Source organism: Schistocerca nitens, chromosome 1, assembly GCF_023898315.1.
Source record: "Schistocerca nitens isolate TAMUIC-IGC-003100 chromosome 1, iqSchNite1.1, whole genome shotgun sequence".
In the NCBI taxonomy this organism is placed as follows: domain Eukaryota; kingdom Metazoa; phylum Arthropoda; class Insecta; order Orthoptera; family Acrididae; genus Schistocerca; species Schistocerca nitens.
The window spans coordinates 351,389,112-351,408,505 of record NC_064614.1 but is presented as its reverse complement, the minus strand read 5'-3'; the positions used below and the strand labels follow the sequence as shown (position 1 = coordinate 351,408,505).

At 39.4% G+C, this 19,394-nt stretch overlaps 1 protein-coding gene across 1 annotated transcript in view; it reads right to left on the bottom strand.

Annotated features, from left to right (window-relative positions):
- The window catches only part of LOC126248749 (uncharacterized), a 340,818-nt gene that overhangs the window by 29,062 nt on the left and 292,362 nt on the right, over window positions 1-19,394 (bottom strand). Inside the window, exons 13-14 of the mRNA XM_049950088.1 lie at window positions 12,436-12,519; window positions 9,529-9,635 (exon numbers count right to left, since the gene is read on the bottom strand). Of these exons, the coding sequence (XP_049806045.1) occupies window positions 9,529-9,635; window positions 12,436-12,519 (191 nt within the window). The remainder of the gene's footprint in view (window positions 1-9,528; window positions 9,636-12,435; window positions 12,520-19,394) is intronic.

Below are 19,394 nucleotides of genomic sequence, written 5' to 3'. Positions count from 1 at the left end.
ATTGGGAAACAAACCAATGTTTCCTGTTGACACAGAGTGTCACGTGAAAGCCTTTATGAGGGGCATTTGTTTTGGTTGGCTCCACCTACCCATTCCAAATATCTACCAAAACACCGGAGAAAATGTGGCTGATGGTATGTACATACAGTGCTTTAGATGGAATAAAATATTTATGAGAACTCACTTCTGTCTTTCAATTGTATTCTCTACTATCTCTCAGTGCAATCTGCAGGCCCTCCAACAAAAATGGAGTTAACACTTGTGCTGCTACTGTCGCTCTAGTGTAGCTGTAGGTTATAGTCATGAGAAAACAGATGTTTAATTGCACTCAATGAATTTCATGATATTTCTGGGAATGCCATTCCACCCATTCCCACTGACTGAAGCACCGTCTGATGTTTTGTGATATTTCTTGCTAAGTGGTGATATTTTTGTTACCACATTTGAGTGTCTCTAGTCAGACATTTACTTGGCAGTTCTATCTTCTGTAATAAAGGAACTCTAGTACCAGAAACAAAAGAGTATTCTAACACTATCAAAATATTGATCTTAAATTATTTTCATCATGGCAGCAACAACAGCAACCATTACAAAAATGTCTCGAATGAAAAACAGCCCACAGTTGCACTAAATTATGTTTATTTTAAACCTTGACCATGGTTTCTGCTATAATAATATAGCCTTCTTCAGAAGTCATAAAAATGATCAAAATAACATCTAGACCAGTGACACAATCTACACATTATCTTCAAAATTAGGTAAGTGGTAACATATTACTTACATACACACAATTAAATGAAAAATGTCTTAGCCCAGCGGCTGCGTCAAGACCAATAAAATAACTTCAACAGACATAAGCCTATTTCGAACACAATTAAAATTACATATGACACCGTATGTCCTCCACCACTACCACTGTTATACTAGGTGCACAGTTGTCAAATGTGCTACACCCTGCGCACCATAGGTGGCGCTCAGCACAGTGAGATACGTCACACCGTTTATCAGGCAACTAGTCAATATGTACAACAATAAATTAATAAACAAGCCTACATGTGCAACTGATGGACCATATACTATTAATACAAATGTCCAACAGATGAAATATTGTAGTGTATGATCATTAGATTGGTAGAACATTAACAATTTTATATAACAAAGTTTGTCGTATCACTATTTGATGCATGATTCAGACACGAGACACTCATATGCAAATATAACTTCGGCTTACATTATACGCTCTAATAGCTTATAGGGCTAATTTTATCAGCCGACCATAGTTGTTGTGCATAGCCACACTAGCAATTATTGACATTATTTCTATGACTAGCTCCTAGTGCATAAGTGTGGTAACATGGTACAAGATGACAAAGGGCACATTAACATATCTGTCTCAACATAAACCACTGTTAACATAAAAGCAGCCCATGTAGGCTTGTTTATTAGTTTATTGTCATACATATTGACTAGTTGCCTGATAAACGGTGTGAGACGTATCTCACTGTGGTGAGTGCCACCTATGGTGCGCGGGGTGCAGCACATTTGACAACCATGCACCCAGTATAACAGCGGTAGTGGCGATGGACATACGGTGTCATATGTAATTTTACTTATGTTCGAAACAGGCTTATGTCAGTTGAAGTTATTTTATTGGTCTTGACGCAGTCGCTGGGCTAAGACATTTTTCATTTAATTGTGTGTACGTAAGTAATATGTTATCACTTACCCAATTTTGAAGTTTATGTGTAGATTGTGTCATTGGTCTAGATGTTATTTTGATCATTTTTTAGGACTTCTGAAGAAAGCTATATTATTATAGCAGAAACCATGGTCAAGGTTTAAAATAAACATAATTTAGTGCAACTGTGGGCTGTTTTTCATTCAAGACAATTAATATTAAACTTTGATTAATGATGGATCAAAGCATAGAAAAGATATACAGAGACAGGAATTTGAGACTGCAGGTTCAGCCACTATGTTGATTTCACTTTGTTGTACACAGCAAAATGTGGAAGTCATGTCAAGGTTGTTATAACTTCCCTATGGTCAGCTTTTTGAGCCTTCTACAAGCCTGAAGAGCTGTACTCGTGTGTGTGTGTGTGTGTGTGTGTGTGTGTGTGTGTGTGCGCGCGCACGCACTTGTGCATGTGTGCAGACACATGTGAGGAATTTGGGCCTCTATGCACTCTCGGAATAGATATAAGTTCAAAGGCTGAGCTACAATATTTGTTACATATTTATGTCCCTGTCTACTTATCAGTGATTCTTTTATGCAGTTGGAGGTCTCCTTTTTTCATAGAATTATTTTTATTTTCATATTCTCCCCAGGAGTTATGTTATGATATTAGCTTTGTTTTCAGGTCTGTCTGTGAACTCCACACAATGTTTCTACATTTTCCCCGCATTAATTTTTCTTTGGCCTTAGTGAACAGCTTTCTGGCAGTAAGAACATAAAAAATAACTTTGATGTTTTATTTTTCTGCCAACCTGTACTAAAATCAGCTTCACTAAATTTTAAATATGACATGCTTATGTGTTCAAGTAAAGCTCTAGTATGAATACAAAATTTTTATTGGTTGTCCTTTGAGAAGACTTGCTCTTGTTTGCTTGCTTGGTATAGTCTGAGTTACATGCTCATAAATATCATTATGAATCAAACTTTACTTTTGTGATCGCTATGTTCCAGTTTAAAGAAGGTGAAATCTTACTCATCAATGGATTTAGAATTCCACTTCACATTTGCAAAAAAATGCATTTTTTACAGATGAGGTCACAATACAGACATTCTCAGAATATGCACTGTTGTATGAAGTCAAATGTATCTAGAACAAGAAAAGCAAAATATTCACAACATAGGACTTACGATACTGAATGTGTTGCTATTTCATGACCAGCAGCATATAAATCTTGGACTTGACCATAGTCAGTCCATTCATGAGACACATAAAATGTTGCAGCAATATCACAGCCATTTGGATTCCTGCGTCCTTTCTCAAATAGGTCTCTGTACAAATTCTTGTTCAGATCGTTGACAGCATCGTCAAATGTAAGCAGCACAAGTTGAGGCACTTCTTCAGGGCGTAGGTCGCCTGATTCAGTCCATACATTCTCTGTTTAGATACTACATATCATAATTAGCAACTGTTTTTATTTTAAGTAATATAGACTTACATTCTGTAGGAAGTAAGTTAGTAATTATTGCCTTTCATTTTACTTGTATGTTGGGTGAATATAGCTCACAAAATCCTGTTTTGCAGAAATTTATGGTACAACATGACCAAAAGAAATAATAAGTTGGTAAGAGATATCCAGAGAATCCATAGATAGTTAAACTGGTAATAGAGGGATGTGTGGGAATGAAAATGGTAAAGGAGGATATGGGCTTGACTGTAAGTTATGAGGTACAAATTGATGTAAATTGTAGAAGTTATACAGGGATTAGTGACTCACACAGGGGAAACTAGTGTGGAGGACCACATCAAACCAGTCTTAGGACTGAAGACCACAACAACATACAAGAATAAGTATTCTTACAATTATAATTGGAGTTATTATTATTGTAATTGTTGTAATTATTGTAGCATCATGAGCATATGAAATAAACTTTCAAAGTAGCAACAGAAACATTTTAGTACATTCATATGTTCAATAGCCATGGGGTCAAGAAAGAAGCATTTAACTGGATGAAGATACCATCACAAGTTGCTGTCTTAAAATATTACACTGCATAATTTGTGACAACTTATCTGCTTTCTATCTGTGTTTTTCTTGCATGATTCCTCTATCAGAAGATTATTTCTACTAATGATATCTGGTTTTATATCATTATAATTTCTCCTTTGAAATTGTGTGCCCATGCATTCTGTGTTAATTACAAGAAAATATAATTATTTTAATGTTCTGGCACTTAACTGATTGTCGTTTGCCCCCTTTCTTCACAATACAATGTTTTTAATTCTGAATTACAATCACTTAATTTTTTACACTCTTTTAAATCTTCTTTGTTTATGATCGAACACAGGACACATTCTGGAAACAGTAGGACGAAGATCATATGCACATGCAATGCACATACAATTTACAGTCATGCCAGTAGTCAAGCAGAATATGGCTACAGCTTCTGCTCCTGATCCATAAGGTACTACTTAATTGTCCATGTGGCTTTTCCAGTTCTTTCCCTTACATGAAACGTTACTGGATAATGTCAAATCTTCTTTAAATATGTTATTGATACTGTGTTTCACTGCAAAATATCAAATGTACTTTTTTCCAGTCTGTTTAATGTTTGTGCCCTTTTTGGATACAAAATCTGCTTTTTTGCTACCATCTAACAAGGGGAGTGTCTGATATGTGTCTCACCAATTTTGATCAAATTTTGCAGGATGCTCTATATTAAAATGGAGAGACATGTGTTTCGTTTTTTGCTAAGAAAAGCCATAGTTTTGAAAGAAAATCAAAGTTTAATGTTTGTGCCCTTCTTGGCTATCTTCTGTACTGGTGACTGCTGATATTGCTGCTCTGCAATCACAAAATGTGTCTGCTTTGTCGAATGTGAGTAGGTAGTTGTTTATCTAACTCATTGCAATGTTGATGGCTTCAACTTCACCTTCAAAATTTTAGTGATGTGAACCTGCAGTTGGATACAGATGATTTTGCTGTGTATTCCTACACCAACATTTCCTACCTTTGCCATTAATGAACCATCTGTGTGAATGTGGAGCAATTAATCTTCAAGTTAATTCAGATTTATTGTTCCTAGTGCTCTATAGCTGTGAATTCAGTTCCTGTTTTTAGTGGTTGAAAAGAAGTCACAGACTCCTTATTGAACTTAACTAACTTTAGATGAATGTCAGTTGGTGACAAAATATGTCAACAAAAGATTTTATGATGATACGGTATTTTGGTTTACCCATCTGATTGAAATATACACAACATGATTACCTTAAAAAGTTATATGTATTAAAGTGTTCACCATATCAGTTTTGCCACTGACTAAAATTAAAGCAGGAACATATATATACTGAAGAGCCAAAGAAACTAGTACACCTACCTAATATCGTGTAGGGCCCCTGTGAGCACACAGAAGTCCCGCAACATGTTTAGGCATGGACTCGACTAATGTCTGAAGTAGTGCTTGAGTAAGACAGAGATTTAGGAACCAGGTTTTAAATTGTAAGACATTTCCAGGGGCAGATGTGGATTCTGACCACAATCTATTGGTTATGAACTGCAGATTGAAACTGAAGAAACTGCAAAAAGGTGGGAATTTAAGGAGATGGGACCTGGATAAACTGAAAGAACCAGAGGTTGTAGAGAGTTTCAGGAAGAGCGTAAGGGAACAATTGACAGGAATGGGGGAAAGAAATACAGTAGAAGAAGAATGGGTAGCTCTGAGGGATGAAGTAGTGAGGGCAGCAGAGGATCAAGTAGGTAAAAAGACGAGGGCTAATAGAAATCCTTGGGTAACAGAAGAAATATTGAATTTAATTGATGAAAGGAGAAAATATAAAAATGCAGTAAATGAAGCAGGCAAAAAGGAATACAAACGTCTCAAAAATGAGATCGACAGGAAGTGCAAAATGGCTAAGCAGGGATGGCTAGAGGACAAATGTAAGGATGTAGAGGCTTGTCTCACTAGGAGTAAGATAGATACTGCCTACAGGAAAATTGAAGAGGCCTTTGGAGAGAAGAGAACCACTTGTATGAATATCAAGAGCTCAGATGGAAACCCAGTTCTAAGCAAAGAAGGGAAGGCAGAAAGGTGGAAGGAGTATATAGAGGGTTTATACAGGGCAATGTACTTGAGGACAATATTATGGAAATGGAAGAGGATGTAGATGAAGATGAAATGGGAGATATGATACTGCGTGAAGAGTTTGACAGAGCACTGAAAGACCTGCGTCGAAACAAGGCCCCGGGAGTAGACAACATTCCATTAGAACTACTGATAGCCTTGAGAGAACCAGTCATGACAAAACTCTACCATCTGGTGAGCAAGATATATGAGACAGGCGAAATACCCTCAGACTTCAAGAAGAATATAATAATTCCAATCCCAAAGAAAGCAGGTGTTGACAGATGTGAAAATTACCGAACTATCAGTTTAATAAGTCACAGCTGTAAAATACTAACGCGAATTCTTTACAGACGAATCGAAAAACTGGTAGAAGCGGACCTCGGGAATTCCGTAGAAATGTTGGAACACGTGAGGCAATACTAACCTTACGACTTATCTTAGAAGAAAGATTAAGAAAAGGCAAACCTACATTTCTAGCATTTGTAGACTTAGAGAAAGCTTTTGACAACGTTAACTGGAATACTCTCTTTCAAATTCTGAAGGTGGCAGGGGTAAAATACAGGGAGCGAAAGGCTATTTACAATTTGTACAGAAACCAGATGGCAGTTATAAGAGTCGAGGGGCATGAAAGGGAAGCAGTGGTTGGGAAAGGAGTGAGACAGGGTTGTAGCCTCTCCCCGATGTTATTCAATCTGTATATTGAGCAAGCAGTAAAGGAAACAAAGGAAAAATTCGGAATAGGTATTAAAATTCATGGAGAAGAAGTAAAAACTTTGAGGTTCGCCGATGACATTGTAATTCTGTCAGAGACAGCAAAGGACTTGGAAGAGCAGTTGAACGGAATGAACAGTGTCTTGAAAGGAGGATATAAGATGAACATCAACAAAAGCAAAATGAGGATAATGGAATGTAGTCAAATTAAATCGGGTGATGCTGAGGGGATTAGATTAGGAAATGAGACACTTAAAGTAGTAAAGGAGTTTTGCTATTTATGGAGTAAAATAACTGATGATGGTCAAAGTAGAGAGGATATAAAATGTAGACTGGCAATGGCAAGGAAATCGTTTCTGAAGAAGAGAAATTTGTTAACATCGAGTATAGATTTAAGTGTCAGGAAGTCGTTTCTGAAAGTATTTGTATGGAGTGTAGCCATGTATGGAAGTGAAACATGGACGATAACCAGTTTGGACAAGAGGAGAATAGAAGCTTTCAAAATGTGGTGCTACAGAAGAATGCTGAAGATAAGGTGGGTAGATCACGTAACTAATGAGGAGGTATTGAATAGGATTGGGGAGAAGAGAAGTTTGTGGCACAACTTGACTAGAAGAAGGGATTGGTTGGTAGGACATGTTTTGAGGCATCAAGGGATCACAAATTTAGCATTGGAAGGCAGCGTGGAGGGTAAAAATCGTAGAGGGAGACCAAGAGATGAATACACTAAGCAGATTCAGAAGGATGTAGGTCGCAGTAGGTACTGGGAGATGAAGAAGCTTGCACAGGATAGAGTAGCATGGGGAGCTGCATCAAACCAGTCTCAGGACTGAAGACCACAACAACAACAACAGTGCTTGAGGAATTGAAACCCTGAATCCTGCAGGGCTGTCCATAAATCCATAAGATTATGAGGGAATGGAGATATCTCCTGAACAGCACATTGCAAAGCATCCCAGATAAGCTCAATAATGTTCATGTCTGGGGAGTTTGGTGACCAGTGGAAGTGTTTAAACTCAGAAGAGTGTTCCTAGAGCTACTCTGTAACAATTCTGGATGTGTGGGGTGTCACATTGTCCTGCTGGAGTTGCTCAAGCCCATCCGGAATGCACAATTGACATGAATTGATGAAAGTGATCAGACAGGATGCTTACATACATATCACCTGTCAGAGTCACATGTAAATGTATCAGGGGTCCCATATCACTCCAACTGCACACGCCCTGCACCATTACGGAGCCTCCAACAGCTTCAATAGTCACCTGCTGATGTGCAGGGTCTGTGGATTCATGAGGTTGTCTCCATGCCCGTACATGTCCATCCACTAGATACAATTTTAAACGAGACTCGTCCGACCAGGCAACATGTTTCCAGTCATCAACAGACCATTGTCAGTGTTGACGGGCCCAGGAGGGGCATAAAGCTTTGTGTCATGCAGTCATCAAGGGTACATGTGTGGTCCTTTGGCTCCAAAAGCCCATATCGATGATATTTCATTGAATGGTTTGCACACTGACACTTGATGGCAGCACTGAAATCTGCAGCAATTTGCAGAAGGATTGCACTTCTGTCACACTGAAAAATTCTCTTCAGGTGTCTTTGGTCCCATTCTTGCAGGATCTTTTCCCAGTCACAGTGATGTCAGAGATTTTATGTTTTACTGGATTCCTGATATTCATGGTACACTCGTGAAATGGTCATACAGGAAAATCCCCATTTCATTGCTACCTCGGAGGTGCTGTGTCCCATCACTTGTGCACCGACTATAATACCACATTCAAACTCACTTAAATCTTGATAACCTGCCATTTTAGTAGCAGTAACTGATCTAACAACTGTGCAGACACTTGTTGTCTTATAGAGGCATTGTCAACCACTGCACCATATTCTGCCTGTTTACATTTCTCTGTATTTGCATATGTCTGACTATGCCAGTTTCTTTGGCACTTCAGTGTAAATGTAACATTGCCGTTTTTATGTCAGGCAAACAAATTTTGACCATGGTGTCACATGCAGTGAAAATGGTGTGCAAAATACATAACTATCTAACTAACACTCAAATTTTGTTAAATTTTTATATAGCTCATTCACAATACTTTCTACAAATATTACACTCAATAAGAAAAACAAGATTAAAATGAATATAATCAATATATGTTTCTTCAAAATCATGTCTCCGTATGGGAAGTGTGAATGCGCTGTTCCAGTTGGTTTTTAGCTGGCTCATGGATGTCAAGAACAGTGTATCATCTTACGTGAACCATCACAACAACAAAAAACATAGTTCTAAAATTATTTAAAAGTTACACAAATTTTATTTCAGTGCCATGCATATGTCTGCCTATGCCATTTTCTTTGGCACTTCAGTGTAAATGTAACATTGCCGTTTTTATGTCAGGCAAACAAATTTTGACCGTGGTCTCACATGCAGTGAAAATGGTGTGCAAAATACATAACTATCTAACTAACCCTCAAATTTTGTTAAATTTTTATATAGCTCATTCACAATACTTTCTAGAAATATTACACTCAATAAGAAAAACAAGATTAAAATGAATATAATCAATATATCATTCCATGTAGGCTTTCACGGCCGGCGTCTTCATCAATAAACACTTCCGGGCTAAGTTGCCGTGGTCGATCTGTAAAACTTCTTCTACCTAACGTTTCGTTCTCAACTACGGAGAACATCTTCGGAGGTGAGTCAACGAGTCGTTGACTCACCTCCGAAGATGTTCTCCGTAGTTGAGAACGAAACGTTAGGTAGAAGAAGTTTTACAGATCGACCACGGCAACTTAGCCCGGAAGTGTTTATTGATGATAATCAATATATGTTTCTTCAAAATCATGTCTCCGTATGGGAAGTGTGAATGCCCTGTTCCAGTTGATTTTTAGCTGGCTCATGGATGTCGAGAACAGTGTATCATCTTACGTGAACCATCACAACAAAAAAAAACATAGTTCTAAAATTATTTAAAAGTTACACAAATTTTATTTCAGTACCGTGTCTTTAAACATACCTGGTATATCCTTACCACCACAGAAGCAATCAGGTAACAAACACACATCCTTACGGCATTTTGCAGCAGTCTTATCAACCTGTGGCTGGGGGTAGACTGGTGCAGGCCTAAAAGAAGAATGAAACATCATTATTTTCTCAAAGTACTGGACAAGTAAAATGTAGAGGAAAGTACTTATTGTGAACAACACTCCAAAAATCTTCAGAGGGTCAAAACATACACTTGTTTACAACTCATAATTTATGTAGACATTACGTTACTCTAATATGAAATACAATTAAATAAACACCGATTAATTATCACAGTCACAGCCCCCAGTTCTACATCCTTCTCTTCCACATCAAATCCTAAAGTTTTTATTTCCTGACTGATTTATTTGTACTTTTATTCTGGTAATATGTTTTATGTACATTTTCTGCTTTCAAAATTAAAATTTTCATTTTACAGTACAATTTTGTTAGATAACTGTTCAAAACGTCATACTCTACAGTGAATAATATTATAATGTTGAAATTTAGTTACTTACTTAGTTTAACAGTTGTTACAGTGTCTAAATGAGAGCAAAGTACATGTAAACATAATGACCTGTCAGAAAATCTGAAAAGGTCTTACACATAAGTGAAAATAAATACATATAAACAGTATGGAAAGTTCTGGCAGGATGCACATAATTTAGGAATAAAGATAACAGCTCACTAAATAGTAGTGGATAGGTGGCTGATGGTTCAACGTGGTTTGGAGTGGGTGTAGTACAGCGACAGGCTAGGATATTGTGTAGATTTGGTGGGCAGTGGAATATCATTTTACAAGGGGTGGGAAGGATTATGATTAGAATGTTCCTCATTTGTTTATACGAGGGTTACCCACAAAGCAATGCACCTAATTTTTTTTCTTCAACAATTTTTTATTGAACATAATGAGAATTAGATGCACGAAAGAATGGTGTTATATCTACACACCCTAGTTTTCCCCGTAACCTCCATCCCATTCTATGGCCTTCCTCCAGTGTGAAACAAGGGCATGTAATCTGTGCTGGTACCAATCCTTGTCCTGGTGGCGGAGCCAGTGTTTCACTGTGTGAATCACCTCCTCATCATCCTCAAAATATCTTCCACAAATGGCATCCTTTAATGGCCCAAACAATTCGAAGCAGTTGCTTTCAATTTTTCCTTCTGTGGGGACTGGGAATGGTGGCATTCCATCGACTATCATTTTGTTTCGGGCTTAAAATGGTGAACCCAGGTTTCATCACCAGTCACAATCTAAGACAAGGAGGCGTCACCCTCAGCTTCAAAATGTTGCAACAAATCAAGACAAACATTTTTTCTGTGCAATTTGTGATCCACCGTAAGACACCACAGGACCCATCTTGCACACAGTTTTGAATATCCAAGAGTGCAGATAATTGCATCCACACTTCCTTTGCTGATTGAGAGATGCAGCGCCACTTGCTGAGTCATAATGTGTCCGTCCTCACAAATGACAACAACAGCTCCTGCAACACGTCAGGTGTGACAACTGTGGATCGTCTCCCCAACTGCTGCAAATCGTGGAGCTCTGCCGAACCAGCTTTTGATGACCTCACCCTCCATGCCCAGTGACTAACTACACTTCTGCTGACAACAGATGCTCCATAGACTTTGCACAAGTGTTTGCAAATATTCTACACAGTTTCTTTCTCTGCTGTGAGAAATTCAATGACAGCAAGTTGCTTGTAATGTACATCATCTACAGATGTCATTTTGAAACCGTCCTACAGCTATGCTACCTGTCGGAAGTGACGAAACTTGGCACGCTTACTCAGGAGACTCCAAATATATACATACGTAACATTTCCCATTTGTAGCCCTCTTTTTGGCTGAGGAAAATAATGATGCATTACTTTCTGGACAAACCTCATAGAATACTTACAATCTCTCGCAATACTGTTGACCAGACTGCCCACTATAAAGACATTGTTATTCTTTGTGAAATCTTGACAATTTCGATCAGTATCCTTTCTCATCTGACCTGACCAGCACAGTAGTAATTTTGATACTAAATCCTACTCCTCTCTAGTGTGAAAACTACATATAAACAAAACTAGTTTTTGTTTACTGACTTTTATATTCTCTTGCTTTCTGAATACTTACTGAAAGTTGTTGCATGCTGTCTACACTAATATCTACCTGATCCTCATCCATTTCTAGCTAAGACACACTTCCAACCAATATTCCACATTTATTACCAAACTGTCTGAAAAGTCCTACTTGTTCCTTCTTTTACAATCTGCAAAGGTATCTTGTACTGTGTTTTTGTGTATTTGGTATTATTAGCTATATCAAAGTGCCATAATTTTTTTTACAACTTACAGGATTATAAAGTAGACCAGTATTGAGTACCTTACATTTATTAGTTTCATTTCACCTTCATCACCTCCTGAAAGACTGGTACAAAGAAAGATAAAAGAACTCAACATTGTCACTTGAAAGAAAACATGTTTTCATAGGACATTGTCTATAAGTGTCAATTTGCTCTCTTCTGCAGATGCAACTACCAGAAAAGATATCAAAATCATATACTGCATAAAACTGAATGTTTTAATTTTTCACAGTGCTTTATTTTGAATGAAATAATGAGCTGGAAACGATACATATCAACAATATATCAGTTAATATTTTCATATTTTCTTCAAGTTATTAGAGAGAATTAACAAAAATGATGGAACATCAAACAGCAGGTCAAAACAAAAGCTGTTTCATAAGACTATGATTTGACATATACCTGTGATTGTTTCTGTAGCTTTCTTATATCTCTTGCAGCATGAGTACTTAAGGTGTCCAGATTCACTACTCAAGTTAGAACCACAATATGTTAATTTATCTACATAAAACTGAAATTATTTTATACTTAAAAGTTACTAATTACCTGCTCGGAGGGTACTTATAAATGTCAACAAATTCTTGAGCCTTTGACACAAATGCTGTTGATGGTTTTAAGGTTGGTCGTGTCCTGAAAATGAAGAAAAAGTTGTGTTATAATACTTTTTTCAGTTTTGACAGAAAAAATATATTGCACGTGTACCAGTGAAAAAATAATAGAAATCAATTGTCTTTATGCAACATTTCACAGCCACTGAATGAGTACATAAACCAGTTGAGGGAGCAACAATGAGCTCCATTTAGTTACAATATTGTTAGTTTGGTTCTTTATATCCCAGAGAGAAACACAACTTACTACAAGCATATTTTGTATGATTAAAAATTTTTTAATATAGAAACCTTAGTCACTAGCTGAAATTAAAAATCATTAATTCTATACTGTAAATGAGTAATGTAGCATTTTTGATGTTGAATTTGGGAATGGAATGGAACTAATCTACACTACTGGCCATTAAAATTGCTACACCACGAAGATGACATGCTACAGACGCGAAATTTAACCGACAGGAAGAAGATGCTGTGATATGCAAATGATTAGCTTTTCAGAGCATTCACACAACGTTGGCACTGGAGGCGACACCTACAACGTGCTGACATGAGGAAAGTTTCCAACCGATTTCTCATACACAAACAGCAGTTGACCAGCGTTGCCTAGTGAAACATTGTTGTGATGCCTCGTGTAAGGAGGAGAAATGCGTACCATCATGTTTCCGACTTTGATTAAGGTCGGATTGTAGCCTATTGCGATTGTGGTTTATCGTATCTCGACATTGCTGCTCGCATTGGTCGAGATCCAATGACTGTTAGCAGAATATGGAATCGGTGGGTTCAGGAGGGTAATACGGAATGCCGTGCTGGATCCCAACGGCCTCGTATCACTAGCAGTCAAGATGACAGGCATCTTATCCGCATGGCTGTAATGGATCGTGCAGCCACATCTCAATCCCTGAGTCAACAGATGGGGACGTTTGCAAGATAAAAATCTGCACGAACAGTGTGATGACGTTTGCAGCAGCATTGGACTATCAGCTCGGAGACTATGGCTGTGGTTACCCTTGACGCTGCATCACAGACAGGAGCGCCTGTGATGGTGTACTCAATGACGAACCTGGATGCATGAATGGCAAAACATCATTTTTTCAGATGAATCCAGGTTCTGTTTACAGCATCATGATGGTCACATCCGTGTTTGGCGACATCGCGGTGAACGCACATTGGAGGCATGTATTCATCATCGCCATACTGGCGTACCACCCGGCGTGATGGTATGGGGTGCCATTGGTTACATGTCTCGGTCACCTCTTGTTCGCATTGATGGCACTTTGAACAGTGGACGTTACATTTCAGATGTGTAACGACCCGTGGCTGTACCCTGCGAAACCCTACATTTCAGCAGGATAATGCACGACCGCATGTTGCAGGTTCCGTACAGGCCATTCTGGATACGGAAAATGTTTGAGTGCTGCCCTGGCCAGCACATTCTCCAGATATCTCACCAATTGAAAACGTCTGGTCAATGGTGGCTGAGCAACTGGCTCATCACAATACACCAGTCACTAATCTTGATGAACTGTGGTATCGTGTTGAAGCTGCATGGGCAGCTGAACCTGTACACACCATCCAAGCTCTGTTTGACTCAATGCCCAGGCGTATCAAGGCCGTTATTACGGCCAGAGGTGGTTGTTCTGGGTGCTGATTGCTCAGGATCTATGCACCCAAACTGCATGAAAATGTAATCACATGTTAGTTCTAGTATAATATATTTGTCCAATGAATACCCGTTTAACATCTGCATTTCTTCTTGGTGTAGCATTTTTAATGGCCAGTAGTGTATTATAAAGAAGCATTTACAGGATGTTTGAGAAACCTGATGTTAATGAAACTGGTATACAGTTGTTGGGATCATTCTTGTCCCTTTCTTGTTCACTGGCATCATCCTGCTGATTTACAGTTGTATCTCAGGAAGAACAGCTTGCTATGTCCAGTAATGGAGTGATTATTTGTTCATTTACTAACTGTATTAAATGATTCAATATTTAATCATCACCAGCTGCTTTCTTGCCTTTAGTTTATGTACAGCTTTCTCAGTTCTTTTTAGACTTGTTTCAGGAACATGGTACTGTACTTTAATACTTTTCTTTCTTCAACTTTTTCTTCCCCGTAGTAAGTTCTCTACGACATTTATATAATTATCACTGAGTATGTTCGCTATTCCTCTGCCATCTGTAAAGACTGTGCTGTTTATTTTCATTGACCTGATAACTGTGTCTTTATTTGATACATTTTTTCCCATTTCCTTTAGCATCAATTATATTTCAAGTAGCCTTTACCTTATTTTTTTTATATATGATGATGGTGATTCCTTTCACGTTTTCCTCTTTTACTATTTTACTGCATATCTTTTGTAACTAATTACAGGAACTGAGATACTCATCCATGCTCTGCAAACCACTTTGATATACATGGTAAAGCATACTTTCCACTGCACCATGCATTAGGGTTTCTTCTTATTCTGTTCACATATGGAGTACATTAAGAATGTCTGCTTACAGGCCTATGGGTGCATTGTCATTAGTCCAATCTTTTCTCTGCAGCCCCTATAGTAGTAATATACAGGTGGTTGTATTATACTCCTCAATTCCTCACTTGACATTGTTTCTTTAAACTTTGTAAGTATGCTTTCATGGAATAGTTGGTGCCTATGTTTGAGATTCTGCCAGTACAATTTTTTCAGAATTTGTGTGGCACTGTCTCTTGGGTAAAACAAATCTGTCACCATTCATGCTGCCTTTCACTGTGTATATTCAACAGATCACACATTCAGTGATATTCTAGGATGGGTCATACAAGTGGTTTGTAAGTAATTTCTTTTGTACATTAACTGAATATTCCCAGTATCCTACCAATGAATTAAAGTCTGCAACTTACTTTATCTACACTTGAGCATATGAGGTCATTCCATTTTGTACCCCATAAATTGTTACACATACATATTTATATGAGTTGACTCATTCCAATTTTGACTCATTGATATTGAAGTTATAGAACACTACATTTCTGTATATTGTGAATTGCATTATTTTACATTTATGAGCAATGAGAGCAATCAATCTTTGAGTCACTTTGAAATCTTACCAAGATCTGGCTGCATATTGCTGCAACTTTTTTCTCATAGTAATTTAATACCAGGTGTTCAGAAATTCCCATTAAAAACTTCTAGAACTTGTAGAGGGGAGTAGGTACATAATACTTTGAATTGGAACCCATGTCTGGAAACATACTGTTTCCAAATACTAACAAAGAGATAGAGGGGCTGGCCAGTACTTACCTCAGCTCAGTACAGCCGATAGATACACAAAAAACAGAACCGAAAATGTACGTTCCTAGCTTTCGGAACAAATGTTCCTTCATCAGGGAGGAGAGAGGGGAAAGAAAGGGAAGAAGGGAAAGTGGATTCAGTTACTCATAACCCAGGTCATGAAGCAACAGGGAAAGGAAAACAGGGAGGGTAGCAAGGATGGAGGCATGGTTGTCAGAGGGAAGCCAAAGATATTCTACTGAAAGTACTGTGCCAGCTTCAAACCAAAGAGGATGCATCGGAAGTAAAGAGGTATACAGTATAAAGATAAACACAACTATGTAGGATGAAAAGATGCGTGAATGGCTAAAGAGGAAAGGGAAAGAGGAGAAGACTGAAGAGTAAATGGGAGTGAGGTTGTTTAACGTAGATTCAGTCCAGAGGGATGGCGGGATGAAAGGATGTGTTGGAGTGCAAGTTCCCATCTCCGCAGTTCAGAGGGACTGGTGTTGGGTGGGAGAAGCCAAATGGCACATACGGTATAGCAGGTTCCTAGGTCCCTATAATTATGCTGGAGGGCATGCTCCGCTACTGGGTATTGGACATCTCCTAGGCGGACAGTTCGTCTGTGTCCGTTCATGCACTCAGCCAGTTTAGTTGTTGTCATACCGATGTAAAAGGCTGTGCAGTGCAGGCATGTCAGCTGATAAATGACATGTGTAGTTTCACACGTGGCCCTGCCTTGAATTGTGTACGATTTACCAGTAGCGGGGCTGGAGTAGGTGGTTGTGGGGGGATGCATGGGGCAGGTTTTGCAGCGGGGTCGGTTACAGGGGTACGAACCGCTGGGTAGAGAAGGTAGTCTGGGAATATTGTAGGGTTTAACAAGGATGTTACGGAGGTTAGGGGTGGCGACGAAAGGAAACTCTGGGTGGTGTGGGGAGAATTTTGTCAAGGGATGATCTCATTTCAGGGGTTGACTTGAGAAAGTCATATCCCTGGCGGAGTAATTTGTTGATGTATTCGAGGCCAGGATAATATTGGGTGACAAGGGGGATGCTTCTGTGTGGTCTGGGGGTAGGAACATTGTTGTTGGACGGGGAGGAATGTATTGCTCGGGAGATCTGTTTGTGGACAAGGTCTGCAGGATAGTTGCGGGAGAGGAAAGCACTGGTCAGGTTATTGGTGTAATTGTTGAGGGATTCATCACTGGAGCAGATACGTTTGCCACGAATACCTAGGCTGTAGGGAAGGGAACGTTTGATGTGGAATGGATGGCAGCTATCAAAGTGAAGGTACTGTTGTTTGTATGTGGGTTTGATATGGACAGAGGTGTGGATGTGAGCTTCAACAAGATGAAGGTCAACATCCAGGAAGGTGGCTTGGGTTTTGGAGAAGGACCAGGTGAAATTCAGATTCGAAAAGGAGTTATGGAGGAAATTAAGGGGTGTTTCTTCACCATGAGTCCAGACCACAAAGATGTCATCTATAAACCTATACCAGGCCAGGGGAAGCAGCTGTTGGGTCTTCAGGAAAGCCTCCTCCATGCGGCCCATGAAGAGGTTAGCATAGGACGGAGCCATCCTGGTTCCCATGGCCGTTCCCCTGATTTGTTTGTAGGTCTGGCCTTCAAAAGTGAAGTAATTTTGGGTTAGGATGAAGTTGGTAAGTGTGATAAGGAACGAGGTTTTTGGAAGATCTTCGGGTGGGCGTTGGGAGAGGTAGTGCTCAAGGGCAGAGAGACCATGGGTATGTGGGATGTTTGTGTAAAGGGATGTAGCATCTATGATGACAAGAAAGGTTTCAGGTGGGAGAGGAGTGGGAATGGATTTGAGGCATTCTAGGAAGTGGTTTGTGTCTTTGATGTAGGATGGGAGTGTGCAGGTGATAGGTTGGAGGTGTTGGTCTACCAGAGCTGAGATACGTTCTGTTGGGGCTTTGAAGCCTGCTACAATGGGATGGCCAGGATGGTTCTCTTTGTGGATTTTGGGTAATAGGTAGAAGGTAGGAGTACGTGGCTCAGGTGGAGTGAGTAAGTCTATGGAAGCCATTGTGAGGCCTTGTGAGGGACCTTGGATTTTTAGGATTTTCTGCAGCTCAGTCTGGATGGAGGGAATGGGATCCTGGGTAACAGCTTTGTAGGTTGAGGTGTCGGAGAGTTGACGCAGTCCTTCTGCCACATACTCCACACGGTCAAGTACCACAGTTGTGGAGCCTTTATCCGCCGGGAGGATGACAATAGAGCGGTCTGTTTTCAGCTCCTTAATGGCCACGGGATTCAGCTGGGGTGATGTTGGGGGTTGTCGGGATGTTCTTCAAGAAGGACTGGGAGGCAACACTGGATGTGAGGAATTCCTGAAATGTCTGCAAGGGATGGTTTTGGGGGAGGGGAGGAGGATCCCTTTGAGAAGACAGTCGGAACTGTTCTAGACAGAGTTCAACACATACTGTTTCCGTTCTACAGTCATTTGAAATCATGTTGGTAAGTCAACTACTTTTGCAAGCAAATGATTAGGTTAGGAATGATGCAGTACGTCACTTGTTTTACACTTCCACTCATTAATAGCCAAAGAAATGGCTTGTGTACTCGTTGACAGGCTCTCTTCAACTTGATGCAGCATAGCCTCTTCCATTTTGGATGTGGTGCATCTGATAGGAACACCAGAGTCAAGCCTTCTGACAGTGAAGATATCCTTTCTCGAAGCTATTGTGTAATAATTACTATTAAAAACAGTCTTGATCACGATTTATTTAACAAGGTGACCGGTTTCAACCACTACTGTGGTCATCTTCAGACCATTGAGTAGGAACCTCTTTCTGTTGAAGAATCACACAGTAGTGATTCTTCAACAGAAAGAGGTTCCTACTCAATGGTCTGAAGATGACCACAGTAGTGGTTGAAACCGGTCACCTTGTTAAATAAATCGTGATCAAGACTGTTTTTAAAAGTAATTATTTATAAGACATTGATCACTGCTGTGCCCATAATGTATTCAAAAGTAATTTATTGTGTAATAGTAGTGAAATGGGTGTGCAACAGACTCAGATGTTGTGGAGAATGATCTTGATACAGGTGACGACAGTTCTTCAATTGCTGTGAGCTTCGCCATTCAGCAGGATCTTGTTGGTGCATTCTCTAAACATGTACTTTACTATGTTGATCTGACACTCACAGACGTGTGAATGAGGCTCGAATCAGGTCAGAGAGGTAGGATGGACATCAGATTACACCAGCCGATCCAATGTAATCTCCCTCCACCATGACTACCCCACTGAAAATCTACTTAGCAATCATGTTTTCAATTGTCTGCAGTGTGGAAACGGTATGCCATTGCATGGGGCGTATGGGGTGGCAACAGGAAGGGCATCCGGGCACCCTTCGACACTAACATCATCAAATCCAAAGTAACAAGGCTGATCCCGCGTTGAAGTGGGACAAAGGCCCAAAGAAAATGATGATGGCTGTCCTCTACAAGTCCTCGAAGTTTGAAACTAGAATTTCTGAACACACTGTATAGATAAATGCATCATCTGTAAAAAGTTTGAGGTTACTACTGATACAATCTGACAGATCATTAACATACATCATCAACTGGAATGCTCCCAACACACTTCCCCAGAGCAAGCCTGAAGTTACTTCTATGTCT